The sequence below is a fragment of the Manis pentadactyla genome, chromosome 1, assembly GCF_030020395.1.
Source record: "Manis pentadactyla isolate mManPen7 chromosome 1, mManPen7.hap1, whole genome shotgun sequence".
Taxonomy (NCBI): domain Eukaryota; kingdom Metazoa; phylum Chordata; class Mammalia; order Pholidota; family Manidae; genus Manis; species Manis pentadactyla.
Window position 1 is genome coordinate 192,184,040 of NC_080019.1, and position 24,744 is coordinate 192,208,783.

A 24,744-nucleotide genomic window follows, 5' to 3' on the forward strand; every position below is an offset into this window, starting at 1 on the left:
CCTAATGGGGACTCAGTTTTTGAATACTGCCATCTAGCTGTTAAATATTGATGAAATGGGTAAAACATAACTACTGCTTTCATGATACTAAGTGAATGGACTTAATGGTGGTGTAAGAAGAAAAGAAAGAAGAAATCAGGTAGGGATCTTGAAGCATTTTCGAGTGTGGGTTGCATGATAGTGGAGAAGGCAGATTTCCTGAGAAGCAGTGTTGATCACGCCCTCTCCCCACCAGACCTCCTCGTTGCCTGTTGTGAGGTTTGAGCCCTGGGGTCATCTTTCCAGACTAGCGTCCTGGATGTTTCTGGATGAGCTAGGATCCTCTCTGACTGCTTGAATAAACACGCAAATTCCAGCTTTTACATTTTCCCATCTCACGGAAGCCCCATCAGAGACTGCTCAGCTTCCTCCTTTCTGTGACCAAAACCCAACTCATCCTGCACGGCCAGCTCAGCTTCCAGCTCATCTGGAAGCTTCCCTCGACTGCCTCAGCCCAGGGAGTCCTCTCCTGCCGTCCACAGCCACCGGCACTCACTGATCTACCTCCACTAGTCCAGCAAGAACAGGGCGCTTGCATCTCCCTCGTGGCCACCACTACATATCAAATTATACCTTTCTAGCCAGCCGTTTGTCTTGCCAGGTTAGAATCTGGAGAGGAAGTGAATGGGGGAAAAAAAACTAAGTGGAGGACGGCTCCTTTCACTCTGTATCCAAGAATTGAGCAACCTGAGCCCCTTTCCACGCAGGAAGATGTTGTTAAGCATAGACCGCTTTGATTTATGAGCGTTCTGTTTTTGCCTTCTCTCAAGTGTACTACAGTTCTAAGGGAAGGTCTATCTACTCACTGTTGTTTCTCATGTCGAAATTTTCTCTCCCTTTGGTTTCCTTTTGGATGATGCTGGTCCTCCTCATCCACATCATTTATCTGCCATTGGCTGCATTCTCTCTCCCCTTTCCAGCCCTGGTACATTATTATTGCCCCTGTAGTCTCCCTAAATAACCTTTCTCCATCCTTTCCAGGGTCCTTTGCCAGCTTCCGAATCCCTCCCAGCCCTTACATCCTTTAAGACACTGTCTCCTTTGCCATCCAGGACAACTGCAGCGTCGTGTCAATGCATTTGTGTGGTGTGTAGGTGCCTGTATTTTATGCGTCCGTACCAGCCTGCAAGCTGCCTGTGGCAGATTCAAAGATCTTAGAAAGGACCATAAAAACAGGGATGTGCAAATGCTCCTTAGAGCTGCATCACACCAATCAATCATGGATGTGAGTGACTAGAACCAGCATCTCTGCTCCCAGAAGCCACCAGCCAGGTCCTGTCTCTGGCACCCTGCCCTCTCCCTCCCCAATGCAGGCAAATGGACTTTGCTCAGTGCCAGGATTCACCTGCTGACCAACCCGGGGGGTGACTGCCTCAGCTGCAGAATTCTGCATTCCAAGAGCACTGTGCTACAGGGCACATTGAGTAATTCAGCTGAAAAATAAATTGAACATCTTTCTTTTAGATTCCTCCCAATTCACTTAAAATGTAGCATATCCTCATTTCCCTTGAATTACAGTGGTGGTGGACTGCTGTGCTTCTTTGTATACTTCTTCCAGCCCCTCTCTGCTCCCCAAATAAACAGAAGTTACTCGATAAGCGAAGGGGGCACTTCACCAGAGCCTCCAGGGAGCCTGACCATGGCTAAAAGGGGCAACCCACAGGACAGCAAACAGCAGGCACGGATCACACAAGAGCACAAATAAGACAGCTCAGGCATGGGAGGCGGCTCAGAGTGACCCTCATGGAGGGATCTGTGGTGTTTGTGGGGCAGAGGATGGAGGCATGTACAGGGGGCTAGGGAAACACTAGGGCCCCGCCTAGCTCTTCTGGACTAGAAATACACGCTGGGAGCAGAGGCAGGGGGCTGGTGGTCTGTGTTTTCACAAGCCCTCTAGGGGATTCTGGTGCACGCCAGTGTCTGAGAATCACTGTTGTCTTGGAGGGGTCACTGAAAGGTCTGGTTGGGGTGGGCACCTCCTAATGTAGATAGCTGCCAAGTCACTATGCTGTTTACTTGGAACCATTATATCAACTATACTTCGATAGAGAAAAAAGAAATATGAATGTAAAAAGAAAGAAAAACGGTCTGGAGTTGGTCTCACTTGGGATAGATGATTTAGTTAAATCTGCCCATTCCCGATTTTTCAGGTCATCAGTAAAGCATTTTCCTGGTCTCTTTGCAGAACAAACGTGAACACATGTAAATAAGACCATAGACCTTTATGGTCCTGTGAGTCACAAAGAGATTCTGCTGCACACGGGCCTTGGCGGGAGGGGAGCAGCTACGTAGCTGGACAGAGAGTTGGCTGTACGCCGGGCTGGCAGGGCAGCCTCTCTGGGTGAGGATGATGATGTGGGAGTGACGTCAGAGAGAGGAGAATGTTGGCCTTGCTGCCTCACATGCACTTTCCTGCCTATCTTTCCCCTTAGAGCTGCATGGCACCAGGTGCAACCACCCCGTCAATCCAACTCGCAGACAGGGCATAGGTAAGTCCCATGGCCCCACCCCTAAAGTTATGGTCCACAGAGGGGCTGTGTGGTATGAAATATTATAAAAATAAGAAGTGGGCATGATCGGACTATGAAGTGTGCTTGGAACAAAGGAGCTACTTAGCTTAGGTTCGGGAAATAAATGGTGAATGACAGAGTGTTTGGAGTTTGAATGACAGGGAGAGGCCAATGACACTGATGTGGTTGATGGTCACCTTATCTAGTCAGACGTGGTAGCTGGGGAGCAGATGGTGGCCAAGGGTGTATGTGGACAGAGGACACAGACGTAGATTTTTAGAAACAGGTTCTTATCATTTTATGTGATAAAATTGAGGGTGAGGTCTGCAAAATGGGACTCTATTAAATTTCTAAAGTGTTAGGTGGCTCCTCTTTCATTAATTCATTCACTCATCTTTCATCCAACCAACCAACATTCGTAAAATAGCTTCTCTTGCTGGACCCCCCTTTCTCTGAATTTTGTTTTTCTTTGCATAGCACACTGTCTGGTGACCACAGATCGCATTTCTTACCAGCCATAATAGCTTCTCTCCTGGTTTTGGCCAATGACCTAACAGAGGAATCCACAGCCCATAGGTGGCCCGGGCTTGGTTTTGTGTATGTCAGCTGGGAGCTGGTCTCTGGGAATATTCCCATCTGATGTCAGGGCCTCTAGGGGTCGTGACTCCCTCTAAAGTTTCTGTTTGGCCACTGCCTTCACCATCAGGCCTTGGTGAAGATGGGAGGCGGCTGCTGCAGCTCCGCGAAGCTAGACAGGACTTCGGAGAAACAGTCGGCTGGGAGGGTGATGGCTCGGAGTCCCAGAGCCCGGGAGGAATCCCTCAGAGAGGGTGGCGGGCAGAGCCGAGGCGCCCTGGGTTAGACCAGGGGAAGAGCAGGAGAGCGTGAAGGGGTGCAGCAGGCCAGGTTTCAATGGGCCCACTTGGGTAAGTCCAGGGCTCAGCTAGAAAGGAATCCATCCGGAGACTGTGAGGTTTTGGGAGCCTCGTCCAGCCTGTGTGTCTACCCAGTGCAGACAGTGGGGATTCAGAAGGAAAGGGGCTTGGCTCGATGCTGAGAGGGACTGTGTACTCGCCTGTGAGCGAAGGCTGGGGCCCCAACCAGTAGTGGTGGCTGAATGACCCAAAGGGCCTGGGGCCCCCTATACAGACTTGGGAGGGGTCTGACCTGAGGCCGAGGAGGGCAGGGCTGACCTGGAAGAAGGCCTCAGAGGCCTGCGGGCACAGTGGACACTTTGCACTTTGCTGAGCAAGTGCAAACTTTGGCGGCATTTTCAAAGACACAGAGACGTGGTAAAGGAATGGCCCGCCTCCACCGTATGCAGGATTGGGGCTGTTGTGGTTCTGGTAACTTCCGGGAAGGAGGGTCTGTCTGGGAGAATGAAAGATCTGGAGTTGGAGGACCTGCTTAATGAAAAGGTGCTTTGACCTCACATCTGGGAAGAGTTTCTCAGTGCTTTAAATCTCTGCTGAGAAAACCAGTTAACAAGAAACTACTTGTGATACATTTCAAGTGAATATGGCTTCCCAGGTATCATCTGGGTTCAGTGAAGCATGGGGGACAAACTATGGTCCTGGGACCAAATCTATTTGGTCATTTGTGTTCATATGGCCCTTGGCTAAGAATGTAACACATCTATTTAAACATTTTTTAAATGCTTGGAAAAATCAAAAGATGAAGAATATCTTGTGACATATGAAAAATGTCATGAGCTTCAAATTTCAGCCTGCCTAGCGAGTGTCACTGGGGTTTGGCTGTGCTGGCCCCTTTGTGTATGGCTTACCTGATGGCAGAGTTGAGTAGTTAAGAGAGGAACTATGGCTACAAATCCCAAAGTATTTCCTCTCTGGCCCTTGACAGAGACAGACTGCAGATCCCTGTAGGACACAGTGTTGAGGACAGAAGCAAAGTTCAGGGTAGAACTGATTCACTGGGCAGGCTGAGGTTGGAGGTGGGGTGTGGGTGGGAGATGAGCATGTGGGAGGTGAGCGGGAGAAAGGCCAGGGTTTGGGCCAAGTGTTTGAGAGATCAGGCAGCCCCTTGCTGGGATGGCCAAGTTCTAATCTGTGTCCTATCTGAAGAAGACACATAGCGCTGCACCAACATCTGGTCATGGACTTCATATCTGCCCCCTACATTTTATACGATGACTCTAAGTGTGGGACGGCATTGCTCCCACAGAGCTATTTACCTTAGCCTCTTATCTCTGCTGGGGTAATGAAAGGCATTGGCCTCAACTAAATGAATTTCAGGCATCAGCACTCATGAATGGGTAATGCAGGAGAACACTGAAAGGTTTCTACAGGCTACTCTGCCCTGCCAGGAACACTGTACAAGCTTTTGGACAAGAGGCCCCCCAGGGAGTGCTCAGTGCTGACATGGGGGATGTGCCTGACCCAATCAACTGCAGACAGAGCCCCGGACTGTGCACAGATGCCTGGGAGTGACTCCTTCCATCATACTGACTTCTCTGGGATTTCTAGGTATCGGAAGTAAGAGTATGCCTCCTGAATGCCTGTTACTTATATAACAACAGAGCTTATTTTCAACTTTAGATTGTGACTGTCAGGGAACACAAGAATGAGAGTATCCCTCTAAAATGTAGCATTGTTTCATTTCCCATATTTCTATGATTACTCAAAGCACACGGGACTCTTATTTTCAGTCTCAACTTAACATTTTGAAAATTATATGCCAATGGGAGGCATTCATTATAGGAATTAAGAGAATATAAAATTAGTTTTCAAATATTTTGATACAAAGAGGAGTTTGGCCTTTAAAAAATTTACCAAAGGTTGCCTTGAAATAGAGTTGGGTGGTTATTTTGTGGTGCATTAAGTTAAATGCATTTGTATTAGTGTATTAGTGAAACGAATCTGAGAGAATGAATTATGGTTTTCTCTTCTGCCCATGTCACCAGGAGAATGGAAGGTGGACATTAGTTGCAGAAAGTCTCCTGGGGCAATTGGCTCAATACAGACTTGGGAGGGGCCCAACCTGAGGCCGAGAAGGACAGGGCTGAACCACATCAGCATCAAAGAACTCTGTCCAGCCTAGTTTTAAATGCTAAAAGCAGCCCCACTTTTCCCCCTTCCTTAGGAGACATATCCATGATGGGGCAGATGGCATTTGGTGTCTATGGAAGTCTTGACTGGGCATATGTTTTCCTTTCTTCTTTGATCATTCATTCTAACATCTGCCCCGTTTACTAACTTGTCTAGCTTATCTGATCTCTCTGGGAAAATGGGAAATGTCATCAGTAAGATGGCTGAATAACTGCTGTCTCAGAAGGTCAGGCCCATTAAATAGCATATATGCATTTATTCATTCACTTGGAGGTCACTCAAAGCCATATTCGCTTCAGTTCGATCTTCTGATTTGTTCTCTGCAAAGTGGAGTTAGTGTTTTATGAAAACCACAGAAGCTATGCATAAGACCATCCTTTGAATACTTTCTTGAAATTAGTATTGTTAGATTATTAAATAAAAATTGAATTCAATTTTTTTTGGAAGGCAAATTTCACAATATTTGCATTTTTTGGGATGCATTTGTTATCAGAAAGGACTGTGCTGGCCAGATGCATCAGACGGTCCAAAGTCCAGAGATCAAAATCAGAGTTGCCATCCAGGGAACCAAGCTATGTGTCCTAAAGTGCCCTCATATCCTTCATCCTCCATGGTGACTGCATCAATGCCGTGAGATGAGCAGGGAAGAAAATATTCATTAAAATATGCTGCTGTTTATTTGTTTATGGTATAATGAAAATGACACTCCCATTGAAACTAGTTCAAAGGTTTTGATTTCAGCCATGACACATCAACTTGCTCAAGGTCATCCTTATTAGGTGTAGAAATGGGAGTAAAGTCTAATTTTCCTGAAGTCCAAATCCAGCACTTTTAAAAAAATTTTGGTATCATTAATCTACAATTACAGAAAGAACATTATGTTTACTTGGTTCCCCCCTTCACCAAGTCCCCCCAAATCCAGCACTTTTAAGGTAGTATTAAAGTATTCTTCTGTGCAATTTACTTGCTATCTATTACAATTAAATATACACATTTAACTTATATCAATCTTACTTTATGCATAATGAAAGGAAATAGTCAAGTGATATTTTTGCATATATCCTCATTTTTCACTGTAAATATTACATATTCATACATATATGTCCCTGTAAGGTTTCACAACTAAAATTATGCATAGTGTGCTTAATAGACAATTAAAAAGTTTTTAATATTATTCTGGTCATAGGCAACTTTTCCCCTCCTGTCCCAACATCAGACCTAATCCATGTGTAAAGTGTGACGTTGATATACTGAATAAAAAAACCAAAGGCAGGGCATCAATTCATGTTCAGAATGCTCCCTTGGTTGTAACTTTACGATTCCTACTGATCATTCTTATTTGCATTTCTGATACGTTCTCCAAGTCAAGGCAAAACTGCCATCCTTGGCTTCTAACTTACATAGCCTGACAGCTGATTACTAGTTGTTCTAAAGCAGAACGATGCCCCACGTCTTACACTGTGCCAGGTCCATCCAGGCTCATTGTGAAGCTTTCAGAAGAAACCATCTGAAAGGACTGCCAGCTGGTGAATGGACATGGCCTTGGTCCTAGTCCTTAGTCCAAGTTCAATTTATGTCTTGTCAGGGTCAATTAGCTGGCCAGGTATAGCCCTTTCGCTGGGACCCAACTGAGATATGCTTCCTGGGCTGAGTCCCAGCAAACGTCACTTCCCAGCGTGCCTGGGGTCAGACCCAGAATCCTGTACTCCTGGCGGCTGAGTAGCCTTTGAAAAGAGGACCAGCATCTTCTCACTGCACTCAGAGGGTGGGAATGAAAAGGACTGCCTGCTCGGTTTGGGAGGCCAGCCAGGACCCTTTGGGTGTGTAGCTAGAGGCTCTCCTCTGAGACAGAGAACTGAGGTCACTGGACGAGGCTAGCCACATGCTGAACCAAGAGGGCTCATTTGATGGGTGGGGTGAGGGAGATGCAGAATACATCCCGAGTAAAGCAAATTAGCAATGAACGATTTTGTTAAAGGGGCCTGTAATATTTTATGCATGCACAAAAATGTCAGGTGTGAATATAGTTATGTAGGGATTTCTAAGGAGTCCAGAGGTTCCCAAAGGGAAAGGTATCCCCCTTTGATATGAATATTTTCAAATGAAAGTGAAGAATGGCAGTGGTTTATGTATTTGTCCTTAAAATATTTCCTATACTTCTACTGGAGATGTAGTAAACAAAATACGCCCTCTGCTCCCCCAGAGACTGCAGTCTAGTCAGTCGTGAGAAGCCCGGGGGACACATTCCTATGCTAAAGGATGGCCAAGAGGTTTTGAGATCAGCCTGGATTTTTCTTCTCTCATCATAAGGGGAAGAGGTTGATTTGTTAATATGAGAAGGGCTGACATTCCCTAAATATTTGTAAGCATGTTGGTCATAAGGATTTTTAAAGCTTCTATAAATCCAACTTTAGAACCAATTGGTTAGTTCATAAAAGCAATGTAAATTTTGTGATTTTTTTCATAGCCTAAGGATTAAAGAGCTAAAACATTAGTAAAGTTAACTTCAAGGCAACTCTCTTGAATGTCAACTGATGTAGGAAGAAAGGGTGTTGATTTGGTGCTCAAGTTATGCTAAGGTAAAGTCTACAATTTGGAAAGAAAGGGGTGACATTTTCTCTATATGCCTATTTTCTCTAACTTCAGTGGGATTGGGTAAAATTTATAACATGAGGTTGGAAAGAATAGGAAAAGGAAGTAATCTGTTAAACGTTATTACTACAAGCCACAACCTCAGCACTTTGCATACACTAGCTTATCACATGCTTGGAGGCAGGCTCAAAGAGCCTGAGCAAATCCCCCCGACCCCAGGAGCTTGTAAAAACTAGGTGCACCCAGGGTACAGACCTAAGGGCACCATGCACGCAAGAGGTGGGCACAGTGCCTGGTACAGAGGGCAAATGGTCAGAAAGATGGCTTTTCCAGGAATTCCAGCCGGGAAAAACCAGTGCAAGAAGGCACTCTTTTTCCAATGTGGCATGCCATTTCCTGGAGGGAGAGGGAGTTGGATGTAGGCATCACGTAGAGCCTGCGGTTTGTTAAACCATTTCTATTGAGGTCACTTGCTAAGGCAGTTGTTTTTTTAATGATGAACCAGGCCATTTTCTCATTTTAAGAGCTCATCTCTAAAACATACACTGGATTGTAATTGTGCCTCAATTAGTTGGGATTATTGGGGATTGTGGAGAGGTAGTACTCTAGTTAAAAGTATTATTCAGATTAATTTAATTAAATCCCTGAATACACAATGTTCATATTTTAAGGAAATCCCATGACTCTCCTGCAACATTGTTCATTCTAAATAAAATCTTGGTCAGTGAGTATGATAGGGAGGGTCAAGAAAGGTGAACTCATTCTCAGTATTTTTATCCTGAGTCATCAGTTTGACAGTTGTTTTCAGCACTGAAACATTAAAGCGATTGAAAATTTCTTATTTTTGGGATAGCCTAGGGCTCTACAAAGATTTCTCATTTAAAGCAAAACATTTAGATCAATAGGGAAAAAAATCTCTGACTTAATTTACATTCTCTGGAGAAACGTTTTTTGAGATATCTATACAGATTAAATATTCCAGATACTGAAGGTTTTATTTTGTGAGCACACCTAAATAGCAGACAATCAAACTTTCCTTGATTTGCATAAAATAGGATCAGTTGATTCTCAGATTGACCGGAAGAGAAGGTGACAGGCTCACAACAAACTTGTTCTGTCCATATTTTAACACTTAGGAGATAGACTAAAATTGGAGTTTTCTGAAAAATCAAAGAATTCTCCTTGGTTTTTACAATTTTCAGGAATTTAGTCAACTATATTATCAATAATCTGTAGCTTGAAATATTCTTCTTGTTTTTGAATCACTCCAGGAAAGACATGCAGTAAACTAAATTGTACTTGCTTATGCAAACTTTTGTTTTTCAAAGACCTAGAAAATGAATCTTTATTACTCTTTACTTTATTTTTATTTTATTTACAAGCTCTTATATTATCTCTTTAGCTCCTGTTGAGGCACTGCTTAGCATTTTATTTAAATCCAAATATGCAGAAGTGTTTAAGAGCCCTTTCTGAGCCTTCATCCTGCGTAATACAGACAATTTAATCTGGTTTTGGCTCAGAATGTCTTCAGGGACTTACGTTTGAAGTGACACGTACATGGCCATTTCTTATAACACTTATCACAAATTTATTGGACCATTCTGCTATTTCGTTTTCAGTAAGTTATAGTAGAAACTCTCATATAAAGTAGTTGGTCTGTCTAGTACTGAGCATGGATCACCTCTGACGGTATTTACCATTGCAGGCTCTGTGGTATTTACTATCGTGTGACTTAGGCCCTCAGCATAGTATAACCTGGTGTTTGGAGATCCTAATAGCTAGGGTGCCTTCTCCATGGCCATTTCTGGAAGATGTACTGCTTTGGAGGCTGTTGTGATATGGCACACTTGTGCTCTAGGCCTCCTCATTCCCAACGCATAGATGCCCTCACCTGCCCTTCACTCATGCATGTATGTGTTCATGCCCACGTGCCAGCCATTGGGGGTGAGCGATGAATGAGCCACTGCCAAACCTTAGGGAACTCACAGAACACAAAAGAGATGCAACCAAATGGCCTGTAGCACCCATGGGACGGGTGTGTCCCTGAGCTGTCACCCAGAGTAATGGACGACCGAAGACGATCAAGCAATTACTGTGCTTTGGAGAATCACACATCTGCACAGTCACACAGGACCAGACAGGCCAAGGGGGACTGTGACAAAGAGTGTCAGCAGTGGCCGCAAAGAAGAAAGGAAGATGGTGGCTGGGGGCACTGAGGGGCCCATCATAACTGGGGGACAGGGGGGGCCACAAACCTGCAGCCTAATGCTGAGAGGCCTGGGAGTCCTATAGGTTTGGGTCCATAGGGGGCGTGGGCCACGGGCAACTGCTGCCAGACCTGAGATTTAAAAATGTGGAACTTTTCTGTAGTCAAAGACATAACTGAAATAATAAAGGAGAGTTGTTTATTTTGCTCAGGAGAAGGTATGTGTCATGGAAGTGTTGCTTGTACAAAGGCAACTAAACAAAATATCTAGCTCCAGTGCTAGAGAAGGGCTGCCAAATGGCCCTGACCTTTCAGAGGTTAGGTGCCTAAAGTGGCTGTTTTCCCTCCCAAACTGCACTGCCGTTCTCCCCTCTGTCCCCGTCTCTCCCTTGAGCTTAGCCTTCACTCCTGGTCAGTGGCCCTGTGACCCAGAGGCAGCTTCTACCCCAGGCCTCCTGCAGCTCCACCCTGGTGGGCTGACCGGGGCCCCTTTAGGGGCTAATGTGAGCACCCCTCCTTCTCAATTTCCTTCTTTCTCCCCTCTCTGCTCAGTTTTCTTACACAAAAATGTAAATCTGGAACTTTTACATCATAAAATAAAAGTATATTTTATGAAATGTATCATACTTTATATATACTTATCACAGATAAAAGCAAACAATTTGGTTGAATCACTGATATCCTTTCGTTATGCCATCAGGTCAACGTGCAATGACAAGCCCTTACTCCCTGGAGGGTCACATCACCCCCACGCTGTGTGGAGTGGCAGGCCATGCCCCACGGCCACCACTCTGGGATGATGCACTGTCCCGTGAACAGTATCTTACGCTTGGTTCATGATCTATGGAAGGAAGGCTTTCCTTTAATAGTTCACAGCGTGTTCACCCTTTTGACATTAAGAACAAATTTAACTCCAGTTTACTGATGTTGGCTGTTCTGTTTCTATGAGACAGAAAGGACGCAATGCCTTTCAAAACCTCAAAAGTTTCCATTTTTAGATATATGAACTCTGTGGACAGACACCTTTCTCAGGCAGGACCCCCAGGCTTTAGGGATCTTGGTAATAGCTGGCCTTTTCTGGTGGCAAAATGCAAGAGAATGTGGAGGGCCAGCGGTGAAACTTCAGAGTCTTTCATTCAAGACAGAGTGAGTCAGCGTTCGTTTGTAGAGTGGCCAGGATGTGGACGGGGTTACGGCTGGCTGAGTGCCTTTTATTATACAGTGTGTGATGCTCGCAGCTGGCAGATGTGCTCACAAAGGCAGGGGACCCCACTTCCCACACTGCTCGGCCTGCACTGTCTGAGCGGCTAATAGTCGTGGCATGCGGCCCGCTGGAATCCCAGCTCACTGGCTGGGCTTTAAAAAGCTGACACAATGGGGGCTTGCTGCATTAATGTGTGTTAACACCAGAGGTGGCATCCACCCGGACAACGAAGATCCTTTTTTGTTATAGAGGCTGGTGGCTATGAAAAAGCTGATAGGAGAGGAGAACCCAACAACCGGCTCAACGATCAGGTACATAGCGGTTACAGGGGCCTGCTACCTGAGGCCTCACTATGGACGCTGACACCTCGTCTGAGTGAGAGCGCAGGGGAAGGGGTGGGGGTACAGGCGGTGCCAGAGAGATGGCTGCCTCGGATGACAGCTGGCCCCACAGCCTGCCTCACTGGCGAGGGCATGAGGGGCGTGCTCCAGGCAGGACACAGCCAGCTGGTGGCACAGCGCGGCCGTCTGTTCCCTCCGCCTGCTCGGTGGACTATCTACCACACCAAGATGTGACACTTGGGAAGAGCAATTATTAGAAGTCTCCACTGGGAGGGACTTAGAGAGTATGGTCAGGCACAACTCTTTCTGTACGTGTTTGAAGACCAGCACGTGGGACCCAAACAACATTCAAAGAACGAAAACAAAAGCAACAACCTCATTCTCTGTGGAAACTGAAGTTGCCAGAAAAGGATTCAAAATGTGAATACGAGTACAGGATTTTGACAAAAGGGTTTTTGACCTAACTTCACAAAACCAAAGTTTCACAAAATATTAGTGTGTTGGCATCCTAACACTCAGCATGAGTGAAGTGCTCACCCCCATGGAGAGAGTTCCAGGAATATAAGCATGGGCTTGGTTTACCTTCCAGGTGACCCTGATGCTCTGCGATGAAATGGGCTCCAGGTGTACTTCCTGAGGTGGGCCATCAGGAGCTGGGGAGAACAAAACCCACAGGCCCATTAGAAAGGGGTCCCAGAGCGAATCAGAGCCCACACAACAGCAGGCAGGCTGTAAGGCTGCCCTGGCAGGGCGGGGAGGCATTGTCAGCTCCAGTGGGCCAATCAACCTGGCAGACCCACTGTGCGCTAGCTAGATCCACCCTGTGCTTACTCGCATCAGGAGAAATGAATCTTGAGGACCTGTCCTGGTATTGTCCCCAACCAGGTCTTGGATGACATGATTGATAAGCCTCAAGTATGACCAAGTTAATGCGCCAAACAGGAAGTTGTGAAACCACACTTCTTTTGTAAAACACTAGTGGCTGTCGATGGCCTGCTCTTTGTCTTGTTTAGTGACATGGCACTGGGGCCGCTCAGGTGGCTCAGAGCCGAGGGGCGGGTGGGGGTCAGGATTCTCTGCCTCTGTGTCTCCTTGATCTCCCTGTTGCTCCGTGCTTTCTGAGTAGGAACCCTTGTTAACCAGGGACTGTGGCACAGAAGCAGAGTGGAGCAGCCGAGCGGAGCGTGCACTTACACCAACCAATTTCCAATTACACTCCAGTTACAGTCAATTACTGCGGGCTAGACACGTCCTGTGCACCGTGCAGCAATAAGAGATATACAACATTTCTGGCCACCGAGACTTCGTAATCTGATCAGAACGGCCGAACGCGCCCACTGAAAGTAGAGCAGTGACATAGGCGGCACACATTCAAGCATCTTCGGCGAAGGAGAAGCAGATAGTGACCGAGGAGTCAGGAGGGAGAGACTCCTTTAGATGCAAACGCGTTGATGACAATTTTGCCATCACCACCGAGCTGGGGGAGGGCTGTTTCGGCAGAGGCGGACAAGCTGGCTTGCAGAAGGGTGAGGAGCTAATGGGAAACAGGAAAGCGGAAGGCGTGAACTCTACTAATTTGAAGCATTTGGAAGTGAACCAAGGGAAAGTGAAGGTTGGGTTAGGGGAGAGGCAAGATCCAGGGGAACGCTTCCCTTTCTCAGGGGAAGGGGTCTTGAGTAAGACCTGTCGCGAAGGTGACGGTCGTTTCAGTCTTTATCACTCAGTTGCTGGGTGGCTTCTGCTGGTACCTAATTTCTCTGTGCCTCAGTTTCCTTTACTATATATATAAAAGGACAGCAAAACAAATGTCATAGGGTTGTTATGAAAATAAGGTACTCAATAAATATAAGCAATAATAATAATAGCACTTATTATTATTTTATTATATCTGAGCAGAGGTGCAGGAGAGAAGTAGAAGGGGATGGGGAGTGAGTGGAGCAGGAGGGAGGGGGGAGACCCCGGGAGGCTCTTGGGACTTGCTGGTTGAGGGAGGCAGGTTCAAACATGACTGCATTTCCTCAGCAAAATATTTAGAGGCAAGTTCAGGAAATGAGAACAGCAACACGAAGGGGAGACTGTGGGTTTAGGACACACAGAGGCTTGGCAAGGCGGTGGCTGGTGGAGGAGCGCGCTCTATCCGTGTGCCCGTCCCGCAGGCCGTTCCGCTCAGGGACACACTCCCACACGGAGAAGCCCTGGGCCCTTCTAGGACCTCCTACCGGGTGTGGCGGGCATGGCGCTGGGCGGCCAGGCTTAGGCAGTGACGGGAAAGGAAGAGGCTGATGCTGGTGTTTCTCCCTCAGGGAACAGTATAACACAGGAAAAACTTGGCACCTCTGCCCCATGCTGTGTTTGTCTCCTGTGCTGCCTTAACCTTTGGGCCAAAAAACAAGGGCTTCTGCTAAGCCTGCAGCCCTGCACACAGGCTTGTAAATCATCAAAAGGAATTTTGCTTATGACTTGAGATTCTGCAAACAGCCCCTTACCCAAAGCGTGCCTCCTCCAGGAGACAGGGAGATATGCATGGAAATAATGATTATCCTGCCAACGAGTTCTAGAAGCATGTGACCAGACCTAGGCTGGCGAGAGTCAGCTACCTGAGGACACACAGCCTCTCAGCTCTCCTGGGACCCTCGCTGGTGCCCAGGTGTCTGCGGCCATCAGTCACCCCCTAACCTGTCCCCCCTCTGCTCCCCCTTTCCCAGCTTAAAAGAAGCTTGCAATCCACCCTGAGTGAAGATGGGGCCTTAGGACATGAGTCCACCATCTTCTTGGTCTGCTGGCTTCCGAATACTGTTGCTATCCTGGCCCCAGTACCTTGTCTCTTGACTTCCTGGCATGATGCATGGCGAGTGGCACAAGCTTGGGCTCTGTAACAACAAGACCCAATGGTGGTGCCCATACACGGGGAAGGAGGCTGCGACACTGAAGCCACAGTGCAGGCTCAGCAGGACAGGAGAGGTAGGACAGGAAGTTGGTTTCCATCAAACATGATCCATTCCAATTCAGAAACGTGACTTTGAGGGCAATGGGACATTGAGGGGTCTGTTAAGCAGCCAAGGAGGGAGGGAACGGTTAGGCTCCCTCTCCATACCCCTCATTTCATCTGCCAGGGCGGCCCCTGAAATCCCCTCTGTGTCTCTTGTCTTGCACTTTCTCAGGCTCTGTCCTCTCTGGGTGCCAGCCTCTCACCTGACAGCCCTCCAACCCAGTGTCTGTGCCACACTGGCTTTGGGTGAGTCCCTAAACATGCGTTCTGTTCCCCACTGCACCCTCTGAAAGGGCTGTGACCCACGGCACCCTGCACGCTCACCTGCGGCACTGTCTCTCCCTGCCCGACCTACTTCCTTGGTGTGCTGTCCCCTTGGGCCCCAAACACCCCTGCCCCAGGCAGATCTGAGCCTTTGTCCCTGGGTTTCCTCTCCCTCTATCAGAACCACCAGTGCATGCCTGTGGCCCCAGCCCATGAGGCCCGTGGGATGCACAGCAATTTGCAGAGCAATCTTTGCACCAGGCTTTCTCTCCTCCCGCTAAAGACTCGGAGCTGTGCGGCCTCAGAAACAGGGTCCAGAGCAAGTCCTGGCTTTAGAGGGTAAAGCAACATGCAGATGCTGAAACTCAGAGCACACCTCTCTCCCCGGCAGGTCACGGGGACAGTGGCTTTCTGGGGGTGCTATAGCCTCTTGGTCATCCTTTCCCCAAGTGAAAGGCTGTGCTAGCATTGAAGCTCATTTCCAGAATGGTAACCAGGGGAGAGGCTGACATCCTGCTCACTGTGGTAGTTGCTGCACCTTTGCATCCAATTTCTGCTCACAAGGCCAAGCCCTTCGTGCAGGAAGTCTCCTACATCTCACGCAGAACAGACTTCTCCCACACACTGATAATTCTGTGGCCATCAGGAAGCATGTGGCTCATCCATAAAAACTGTTCTTAAAAAACTGTTTTGAAGTCTCACAGCTATACTGATGCCTGATTAGTTTAATTATGCTAAATCCAATTTCACAAGGAGCCTGTTAGCAATTGGAGGCAAGGCTGGGCACTGCACCCCTGCATCTTTGGGTGTGTCTGGGTGCGGCCCTCTCAGGGGGCGGCAGGCATAGACTTCATATTCTTGTTGAGATATATTCACAAGTGAAAACAAAGATTCTGGGATAGTGTTCACCAAAAAGCACTGGATTCCATCAGAACACAGAGGCAATGATGCAGAGGTGAATTAGGAACCATTTGTTTCGCCACGTTGTCTGGATTTTATGAAGACCCCGCAATGTGGTGGTGGGTGGGTGGGGGGCAGTCCTTTCTTGAGGACAGAGGACCACTTTAGAGAAGAGCACACTTTTTAAATGGGGTCTCTCACTACTTCAGGGATTTGTTAGTAATTAATTTATTTTTCTGCCCATTCTCTGACCTGAATGCATTCAGATCCCTCCTCTCATAAAAACTAAGTGAGAGAAACAGTATCAAAGCTGGACACCAAAACAATACAACCTATATACCCACACTAGAGCTGTACCCCACATACTTCAGAAGAGTTTTTGATTGCATGGGCACAGAATTTTCCACTCTAGGTTTCTGAGCCATTCTTAAAAACACTTAAAGTTATGGAAAAATATCAGTTTACATTCAGAATTTTCATGCTTTCCTGTGACCCCTGGGCTGTCATTTTTTCCATAGGTCCTCATCTTATCACAGACAATTCCTATAAAATTACAACCCCAGGCACATTGAATTCCCAGTGCTGGAAGGATGGTAGATCAACTGCTAGGTATCCACTTATTTAACTGTATTTGAAAACTGTGTTGACATTTGACATTTACGAATTTATTTACATGCTCTCGAATTGAAGCCATACTATACTAAAAAGCACAGTTTTTTCCTTCTTTAGCCAAGGCATTTAGCTTTTTCATGCAAGAGGAGAAGGTTAGAGGTAAGAATTCACAGTGAATGTGATATTCCCAAATAACCTCTGAATTTTACAGAAGCCTGAAGTCTGCAAAGCAGTAATAAGTGAAGACCTTGTTTACAGTTTCTGTTGCCTTTCCAGGCAAGGCAACATGTGCTAATTCTGTTTGGCTGGGAATACAGGGATGGTGGACCTGGACTGCTGAGCACATAGGCCTCTGCCTTTGCTTTCTTCTCCCGGTCACCAGGGCTGGCTCTGCACCCCCCACTTCCGAGCTGGGAACTCCTGCCCCCTCCTTCTCCAATAGCCCTGTGTGGCTCCCCATAGGCCTCTCTCGCTGCCAGGCAGAGGACACCAAGAGTGAAGCCTCAGCATGCTCTTCAGCCCTCAAAATACTGTCTCCCCTATGTAGCGACATCCTGGCTCAACCTTCTGTCTTGGGGCCAAATCAATCATTTAACTGGGCCAAATCACCCCAGCAGGAACCACTCCCCAATTTCTACCTCTGATTTTTTAACTGCAGAGCTTACTGAGGACCTACTGTGTGCCAGCTCCAAACCCTGACAAGGACCAGAAAACAAAAATGGATAAAAAATTGGCCTTAGGGGCACCTCCATGAGTCCACAGTCATGGGCTCGCTTCTATTGAAAGCAGTGTCGGTGAGAGGAATGTTCTTTGCTGGGCAAGGGGGACTGAGATGCTGTTTAATAAGAATCAAAATAAAACAAGGAGGATCATGGGAAGATGGCGGCATGAGTAGTTCAGAGGAAATATCCTCCCCAAAACATATATATTTATGAAAATACAATAAATACAACTATTCCTAAAAGAGACACCAGTGGATGCAGAACAACAGCCAGGATACATCTACATCTGCGAGAACTCAGCATCACACAAAGGGGGTAAGATACAAGCCGCGGCCAGGCGGGACCCAAACACTCCCCCATCCCAAAACCTGGCAGGAAGAAAGGAGTCGGAAAGGGGAGAGAGTGAAAGCCCAGGACTGCTAAACAACCAGCTCTAGAAATCCACACCCGGAAAGCAGACACAAGGTGCATGGGGTGCTGGATATTAGAGAAATGGAAAAGCAAAACCTGTGGGCAGGTCCCCACAGCTGGTGCCCCTGAGACAAAAGAAAAGCGAGTGCTTTCTGCAAGTCTTAAAGAGACAGGGACCCCATAGCTGGACGAAGTTGTTGTGGCAGCTGGGAATACCGGGGAAACTTAGGCGCCCTAAACGGAGGCAGTGCAGCTCTGAAGCCCATCATAGGACTAGGCAGCCTGCCAGTCATTTCTCCAACTGGCACGGACCTGGACACGCGGGCCCAGTAGCAGGAGAGTGGGAGCGCAGGCCGGGGGCGGAAGCGCTGGAAGGAACTGAGAGCAGATCCGTGCGCCGCAGGGCTAGCCTGCGGCGGTGTGACCGAACAGCCCAGGCGTGGCTCACGCGCAACGGTGGCAGTGAAGCCAGAGCCTGGTAGAAGCCTGCGTGGAAAAGCCCCGTGTGCATCAGCAGTGGAGCCAGAGGGTGTAGGCGCGCTCCTAGGAGCCAACCAGAATCCCAGCCCAATGCGCAGCCACCCAGGCCAGACCCAAAGGCCGCTGCTGCCACACAGCTGCCCGGCAGGGTCGCTGATAGCACGGAGGAGCGCACCTGGCCTGCCTGCCACTCCCCACAGGGCTCCGCGCTGCTCAGACGGACACCCCACCCACAGCAGCTTAGGGGACTAACCCGGTGGCTGCTCCAGGAGTGCAGGTAGCCATCACAGGCAGCGGAGAAGGGCAAGGCATCCAGCAAGCAGGAAAGGACTTTCTTCTCCCAGCTGACACACCCACAACCTGCCTACAGTAACTGCAATCATCATGAAAAGGCAAAAAAATCTGGTCCAGACCAAGAGAGTTACACCTGAGAGAGGATCTGCAGAGGCAGACCTAACCAGTCTCCCTGAAAAAGAATTCAAAATAAAAATCATAAACATGCTGACAGAGCTGCAGAGAAATATGCAAGAGCTAAGGGATGAAGTCTGGAGAGAGATTACAGATGTCCAGAGGGAGATTACAGAAGTGAAACAAACTCTGGAAGGATTTATAAGCAGAATGGATAAGATGCAAGAGGCCATTGATGGAATAGAAACCAGAGAACAGGAACACATAGAAGCTGATGCAGAGAGAGATAAAAGAATCTCCAGAAATGAAACAATATTAAGAGAACTGTGTGACCAATCCAAAAGGAACAATATCCGCATTACAGGGGTACCAGAGGAAGAAGAGAGAGAAAAAGGGATAGAAAGTGTCTTTGAAGAAATAATTGCTGAGAACTTCCCCAAACTGAAGGAGGAAATAGTTGCTCAGACTACGGAGGCACACAGAACTCCCAAGAGACGGGATCCAAAGAAGTCAACACCAAGACACATAATAATTAAAATGGCAAAGATCAAGGACAGGAACAGAGTATTAAAGGCAGCCAGAGAGAGTAAAAAGGTCACCTATAAAGGGAAACCCATCAGGCTATCACCAGACTTCTCAACAGAAACCTTACCAGCCAGAAGAGAATGGCATGATATATTTAATGCAATGAAACAGAAGGGCCTTGAACCAAGGATACTGTATCCAGCACGATTATCATTTAAATATGAAGGAGGGATTAAACAATTCCCACACAAGCAAAAGTTGAGGGAATTTGCCTCCCACAAACCACCTCTACAGGACATCTTACAGGGACTGCTCTAGATGGGAGCACTCCTAAAAAGAGCACAGAACAAAACACCCAACATATGAAGAATGGAGGAGGAAGAAAAAGAAGGGAAAGAAATAATCATCAGACTGTGTTTATAACAGCTCAATAAGTGAGTGAGGTCAGACAGTAAGGTAGTAAACAAGCTAACCTTGAACCTTTGGTAACCACAAATCTAAAGCCTGCAATGGCAATAAGTACATATCTTTCAATAATCACCCTAAATGTAAATGGACTGAATGCACCAATCAAAAGACACAGAGTAATAGAATGGATAAAAAAGCAAGACCCATCTATATGCTGCTTACAAGAGACTCACCTCAAACCCAAAGACATGACAGATTAAAAGTCAAGGGTTGGAGAAAGATATTTCATGCGAACAACAGAGAGAAAAAAAGCAGGTGTTGCAATACTAGTATCAGAAAAAATAGATCTGAAAATAAAGAAAGTAACAAGAGATAAAGAAGGACATTACATAATGATAAAGGGCTCAGTCCAACAAGAGGACATAACCATTATAAACATATATGCACCCAATACAGGAGTACCAATATATGTGAAACAAATACTAACAGAACTAAAGGGGGAAATAGACTGAAATGCATTCATTTTGGGAGACTTTAACACACCACTCACCCCAAAGGACAGATCCACCAGACAGAAAATAAGTAAGGACCCAGAGGCACTGAACAACACACTAGAACAGATGGACCTAATAGACATCTATAGAACTCTACACCCAAAAGCAACAGGATACACATTCTTCTCAAGTGCACATGGAACATTCTCCAGAATAGACCACATACTAGGCCACAAAAAGAGCCTCAGTAAATTCCAAAAGATTGAAATCCTACCAACCAACTTTTCAGACCACAAAGGCATAAAACTAGAAATAAATTGTACAAGGAAAGCAAAAAGGCTCACAAACACATGGAAGCTTAACAACATGCTCCTAAATAGTCAATGGATCAATGACCAAATTAAAATGCAGATCCAGCAATATATGGAAACAAATGACAACAACAACACAAAGCCCCAACTTCTGTGGGACACAGCAAAAGCAGTCTTAAGAGGAAAGTATATAGCAATCCAAGCATATTTTAAAAAGGAAGAACAATCCCAAATGAATAGTCTAATGTCACAATTATCGAAATTGGAAAAAGAACAACAAATGAGGCCTAAAGTCAGCAGAAGGAGGGACATAATAAAGATCAGAGAAGAAATAAATAAAATTGAGAAGAATAAAACAATAGAAAAAATCAATGAAACCAAGAGCTGGTTCTTCGAGAAAATAAACAAAATAGATAAGCCTCTAGCTAGACTTATTAAGAGAAAAAGAGAGTCAACACACATCAACAGAATTAGAAATGAGAAAGGAAAAATCATGACGGACCCCACAGAAATACAAAGAATTATTAGAGAATACTATGAAAACCTATATGCTAACAAGCTGGAAAACCTAGGAGAAATGGACAACTTCTTAGAAAAATACAACCTACCAAGACTGACCCAGAAAGAAACAGAAAATCTAAACAGACCAATTACCAGCAACTAAATTGAAGCGGTAATCAAAAAACTACCCAAGAACAAAACCCCCGGGCCAGATGGATTTACCTCAGAATTTTATCAAACATACAGAGAAGACATAACACCCATTCTCCTTAAAGTTTTCCAAAAATTAGAAGAGGAGGGAATACTCCCAAACTCATTCTATGAAGCCAACATCACCCTAATACCAAAACCAGGCAAAGACCCCACCAAAAAAAGAAAACTGCAGACCAATATCCCTGACGAACGTAGATGCAAAAATACTCAACAAAATATTAGCAAATAAAAAATTCAAAAATACATTAAGAGGATCATACACCATGACCAAGTGGGATTCATCCCAGGGATGCAAGGATGGCACAACATTCGAAAATCCATCAACATCATTCACCACATCAACAAAAAGAAAGACAAAAACCACATGATCATCTCCATAGATGTTGAAAAAGCATTAGACAAAATTCAACATCCATTCATGATAAAAACTCTCAACAAAATGGGTATAGAGGGCAAGTACCTCAACATAATAAAGGCCATATATGATAAACCCACAGCCAACATCACACTGAACAGTGAGAGGCTGAAAGCTTTTCCTCTGAGATCAGGAACAAGACAGGGATGCCCACTCTCCCCACTGTTATTCAACATGGTACTGGAGGTCCTAGCCACGGCAATCAGACAAAACAAAGAAATACAAGGAGTCCAGATTGGTAAAGAAGAAGTTAAACTGTCACTATTTGCAGATGACACGATATTGTACATAAAAAACCCTAAAGACTCCACTGCAAAACTATTAGAACTAATATCTGAATTCAGCAAAGTTGCAGGATACAAAATTAATACACAGAAATCTGTAGCTTTCCTATACACTAACAATGAACTAACAGAAAGAGAAATCAGGAAAACAATTCCATTCACAATAGCATCAAAAAGAATAAAATACCTAGGAATAAACCTAACCAAGGAAGTGAACGACCTATACCCTGAAAACTACAAGACACTCTTAAGGGAAATTAAATAGGTCACTAACAAATGGAAACTCATCCCATGCTCCTGGCTAGGAAGAATTAATGTCGTCAAAATGGCCATCCTGCCCAAAGCAATATACAGATTCAATGCAATCCCTATCAAATTACCAACAGCAGTCTTCAATGAACTGGAACAAATAGTTCAAAAATTCATATGGAACCATGAAAGACCCCAAATAGCCAACCCAATCCTGAGAAAGAAGAATAAAGTGGGGGGATCTTGCTCCCCAACTTCAAGCTCTACTACAAAGCCACAGTAATCAAGACAATTTGGTACTGGCACAAGAACAGACCCACAGACCAGTGGAACAGAATAGAGACTCCAGACATTAACCCAAACATATATGGCCAACTAATATTTGATAAAGGAGCCATGGACATACAATGGCGAAATGACAGTCTCTTCAACAGGTGGTGCTGGCAAAACTGTACAGCTGCATGTAAGAGAATGAAACTGGATCACTGCCTAACCCCATACACAAAAGTAAACTCCAAATGGATCAAAGACCTGAATGTAAGTCATGAAACCATAAAACTCTTAGAAAAAAACATAGGCAAAAATCTCATGGACATAAACATGAGTGACTTCTTCATGAACATATCTCCCCAGGCAAGAGAAACAAAGGCAAAAATGAACAAGTGGGACTATATCAAGCTAAAAAGCTTCTGTACAGCAAAGGTCACCATCAATAGAACAAAAAGGTATCCTACAGTATGGGAGAACATTTTCATAAATGACAGATCCGATAAAGGATTGACATCCAAAATATATAAAGAGCTCACATGCCTCAACAAACAAAAAGCAAATAATCCAATTAAAAAATGGGCAGAGGAGCTGAATAGACAGATCTCTAAAGAAGAAATCCAGATGGCCAACAGGCACATGAAAAGATGCTCCACATCGCTAACCATCAGAGAAATGCAAATTAAAACCACAATGAGATATCACCTCACACCAGTAAGGATGGCCATCATCGAAAAGACAAACAACAACAAATGTTGGCGAGGTTGTGGAGAAAGGGGGAACCCTCCTACACTGCTGGTGGGAATGTAAACTAGTTCAACCATTGTGGAAAGCAGTATGGAGGTTCCTCAGAATGCTCAAAATAGAAATACCATTTGACCCAGGAATTCCACTTCTAGGAATTTACCCTAAGAATGCAGCACTCCAGTTTGAAAAAGACAGATGCACCCCTATGTTTATCGCTGCACTGTTTACAACAGCCAAGATATGGAAGCAACCTAAATGTCCATCAGTAGATGAATGGATAAAGAAGATGTGGTACATATACACAATGGAATATTATGCAGCCATAAGAAAAAAACAGATCCTACCATTCGCAACAACATGGATGGAGCTAGAGGGTATTATGCTCAGTGAAATAAGCCAAGCAGAGAAGGACAAGTACCAAATGATTTCATTCATATGTGGAGTATAAGGACAAAGGAAAACTGAAGGAATAAAACAACAGCAGAATCACAGAACCCAAGAATGGACTAATAGTTACCAAAGGGAAAGGGACTGGGGAGGATGCATGGGAAGGGAGGGATAAGGGTGGGGAAACAGAAAGAGGGCCTTATGATTAGCATGTATAGTGTGTGTGGGACACGGGGAGGGCTGCGCAATACAGAGAAGACAGTAGTGATTTTACAGCATCTTACTACGCAGATGGACAGTGACTGTGAAGGGGTATGTGGGGGGGACTTGGTGAAGGGGGGAATCTAGTAAACATAATGTTCTTACTGTAATTGTAGATTAATTATACCAAAATTAAAATTAAAATTAAAAAATAAATAAATAAATAAAATAAATAAAAATAAAACAGGAACAGCTGACCCCTAGATGGGGAAAAGATGGATTCACTTAATAACTATCTATCAGATAAATAGCTTAGATATTAAACTACTTAATTAGCACCTGTTTTGTGCCAAACAATGTTGTAGGTGGCTGGGATTTAGCAGCCAACAAAATAGATAACTATCCCTGCCCTGTGAGAGGCACCAAAAACAGATCATAAACACATAGTAAATTACATGCCATGTTGATGGTGGTGGATGGAGAATGTTCAGGGAGGGAGGGGACCAAGTGGGCCCGGATGGGCAGTGGGTTGAACTTTAAATAGGGTGGTCAGGGTAGGACTTGTTGAGGAGATGATATTCGACCACACACCCCTGAGGAGGTAAGGGAGGATGTGGAGGAACACCCAAAGCACTCCAGAACCATACCAGAATGTTCTGGAAAATTCCAGGACAGCTGGAGAGGGTATAGAGGGAGGGCAGGAAGGAGGAACAGCAAGAAGGTCAGTGGTTTGTTTAGGTTTAATTTCCGGAGTCTCTGGATGGAAGCTGGGTTACCAAGTGCTCCAGTGCATGGTGTGGCTGGTCCTTCTCGGTGGGCAGAGTCTGTGCATTTGACTCCTTGGAAAAGCCAAGTTGATGCCACTCTGAGCCCTACATGCGACTTTTATTCCTTAAGCGGTCCGGCCCCCCTTTGGCTTCCAGCTCAGCAGGAAACTCTTGTGATCAGAGTTGGAATGTGATGGAAGACGGTGCAAGGACCATTAGCAAGTGCCAGGTC

The 24,744-nt window shown here is 45.7% G+C and overlaps 1 protein-coding gene across 2 annotated transcripts in view; it reads right to left on the bottom strand.

Moving 5' to 3' along the window:
• DSCAM (DS cell adhesion molecule) overlaps positions 1-24,744 on the bottom strand; it is a 713,077-nt gene that overhangs the window by 99,806 nt on the left and 588,527 nt on the right. For both annotated transcript variants that reach the window (XM_057504762.1, XM_057504765.1), the window contains exon 16: positions 12,540-12,610. In XM_057504762.1, the coding sequence (XP_057360745.1) occupies positions 12,540-12,610 (71 nt within the window). The remainder of the gene's footprint in view (positions 1-12,539; positions 12,611-24,744) is intronic.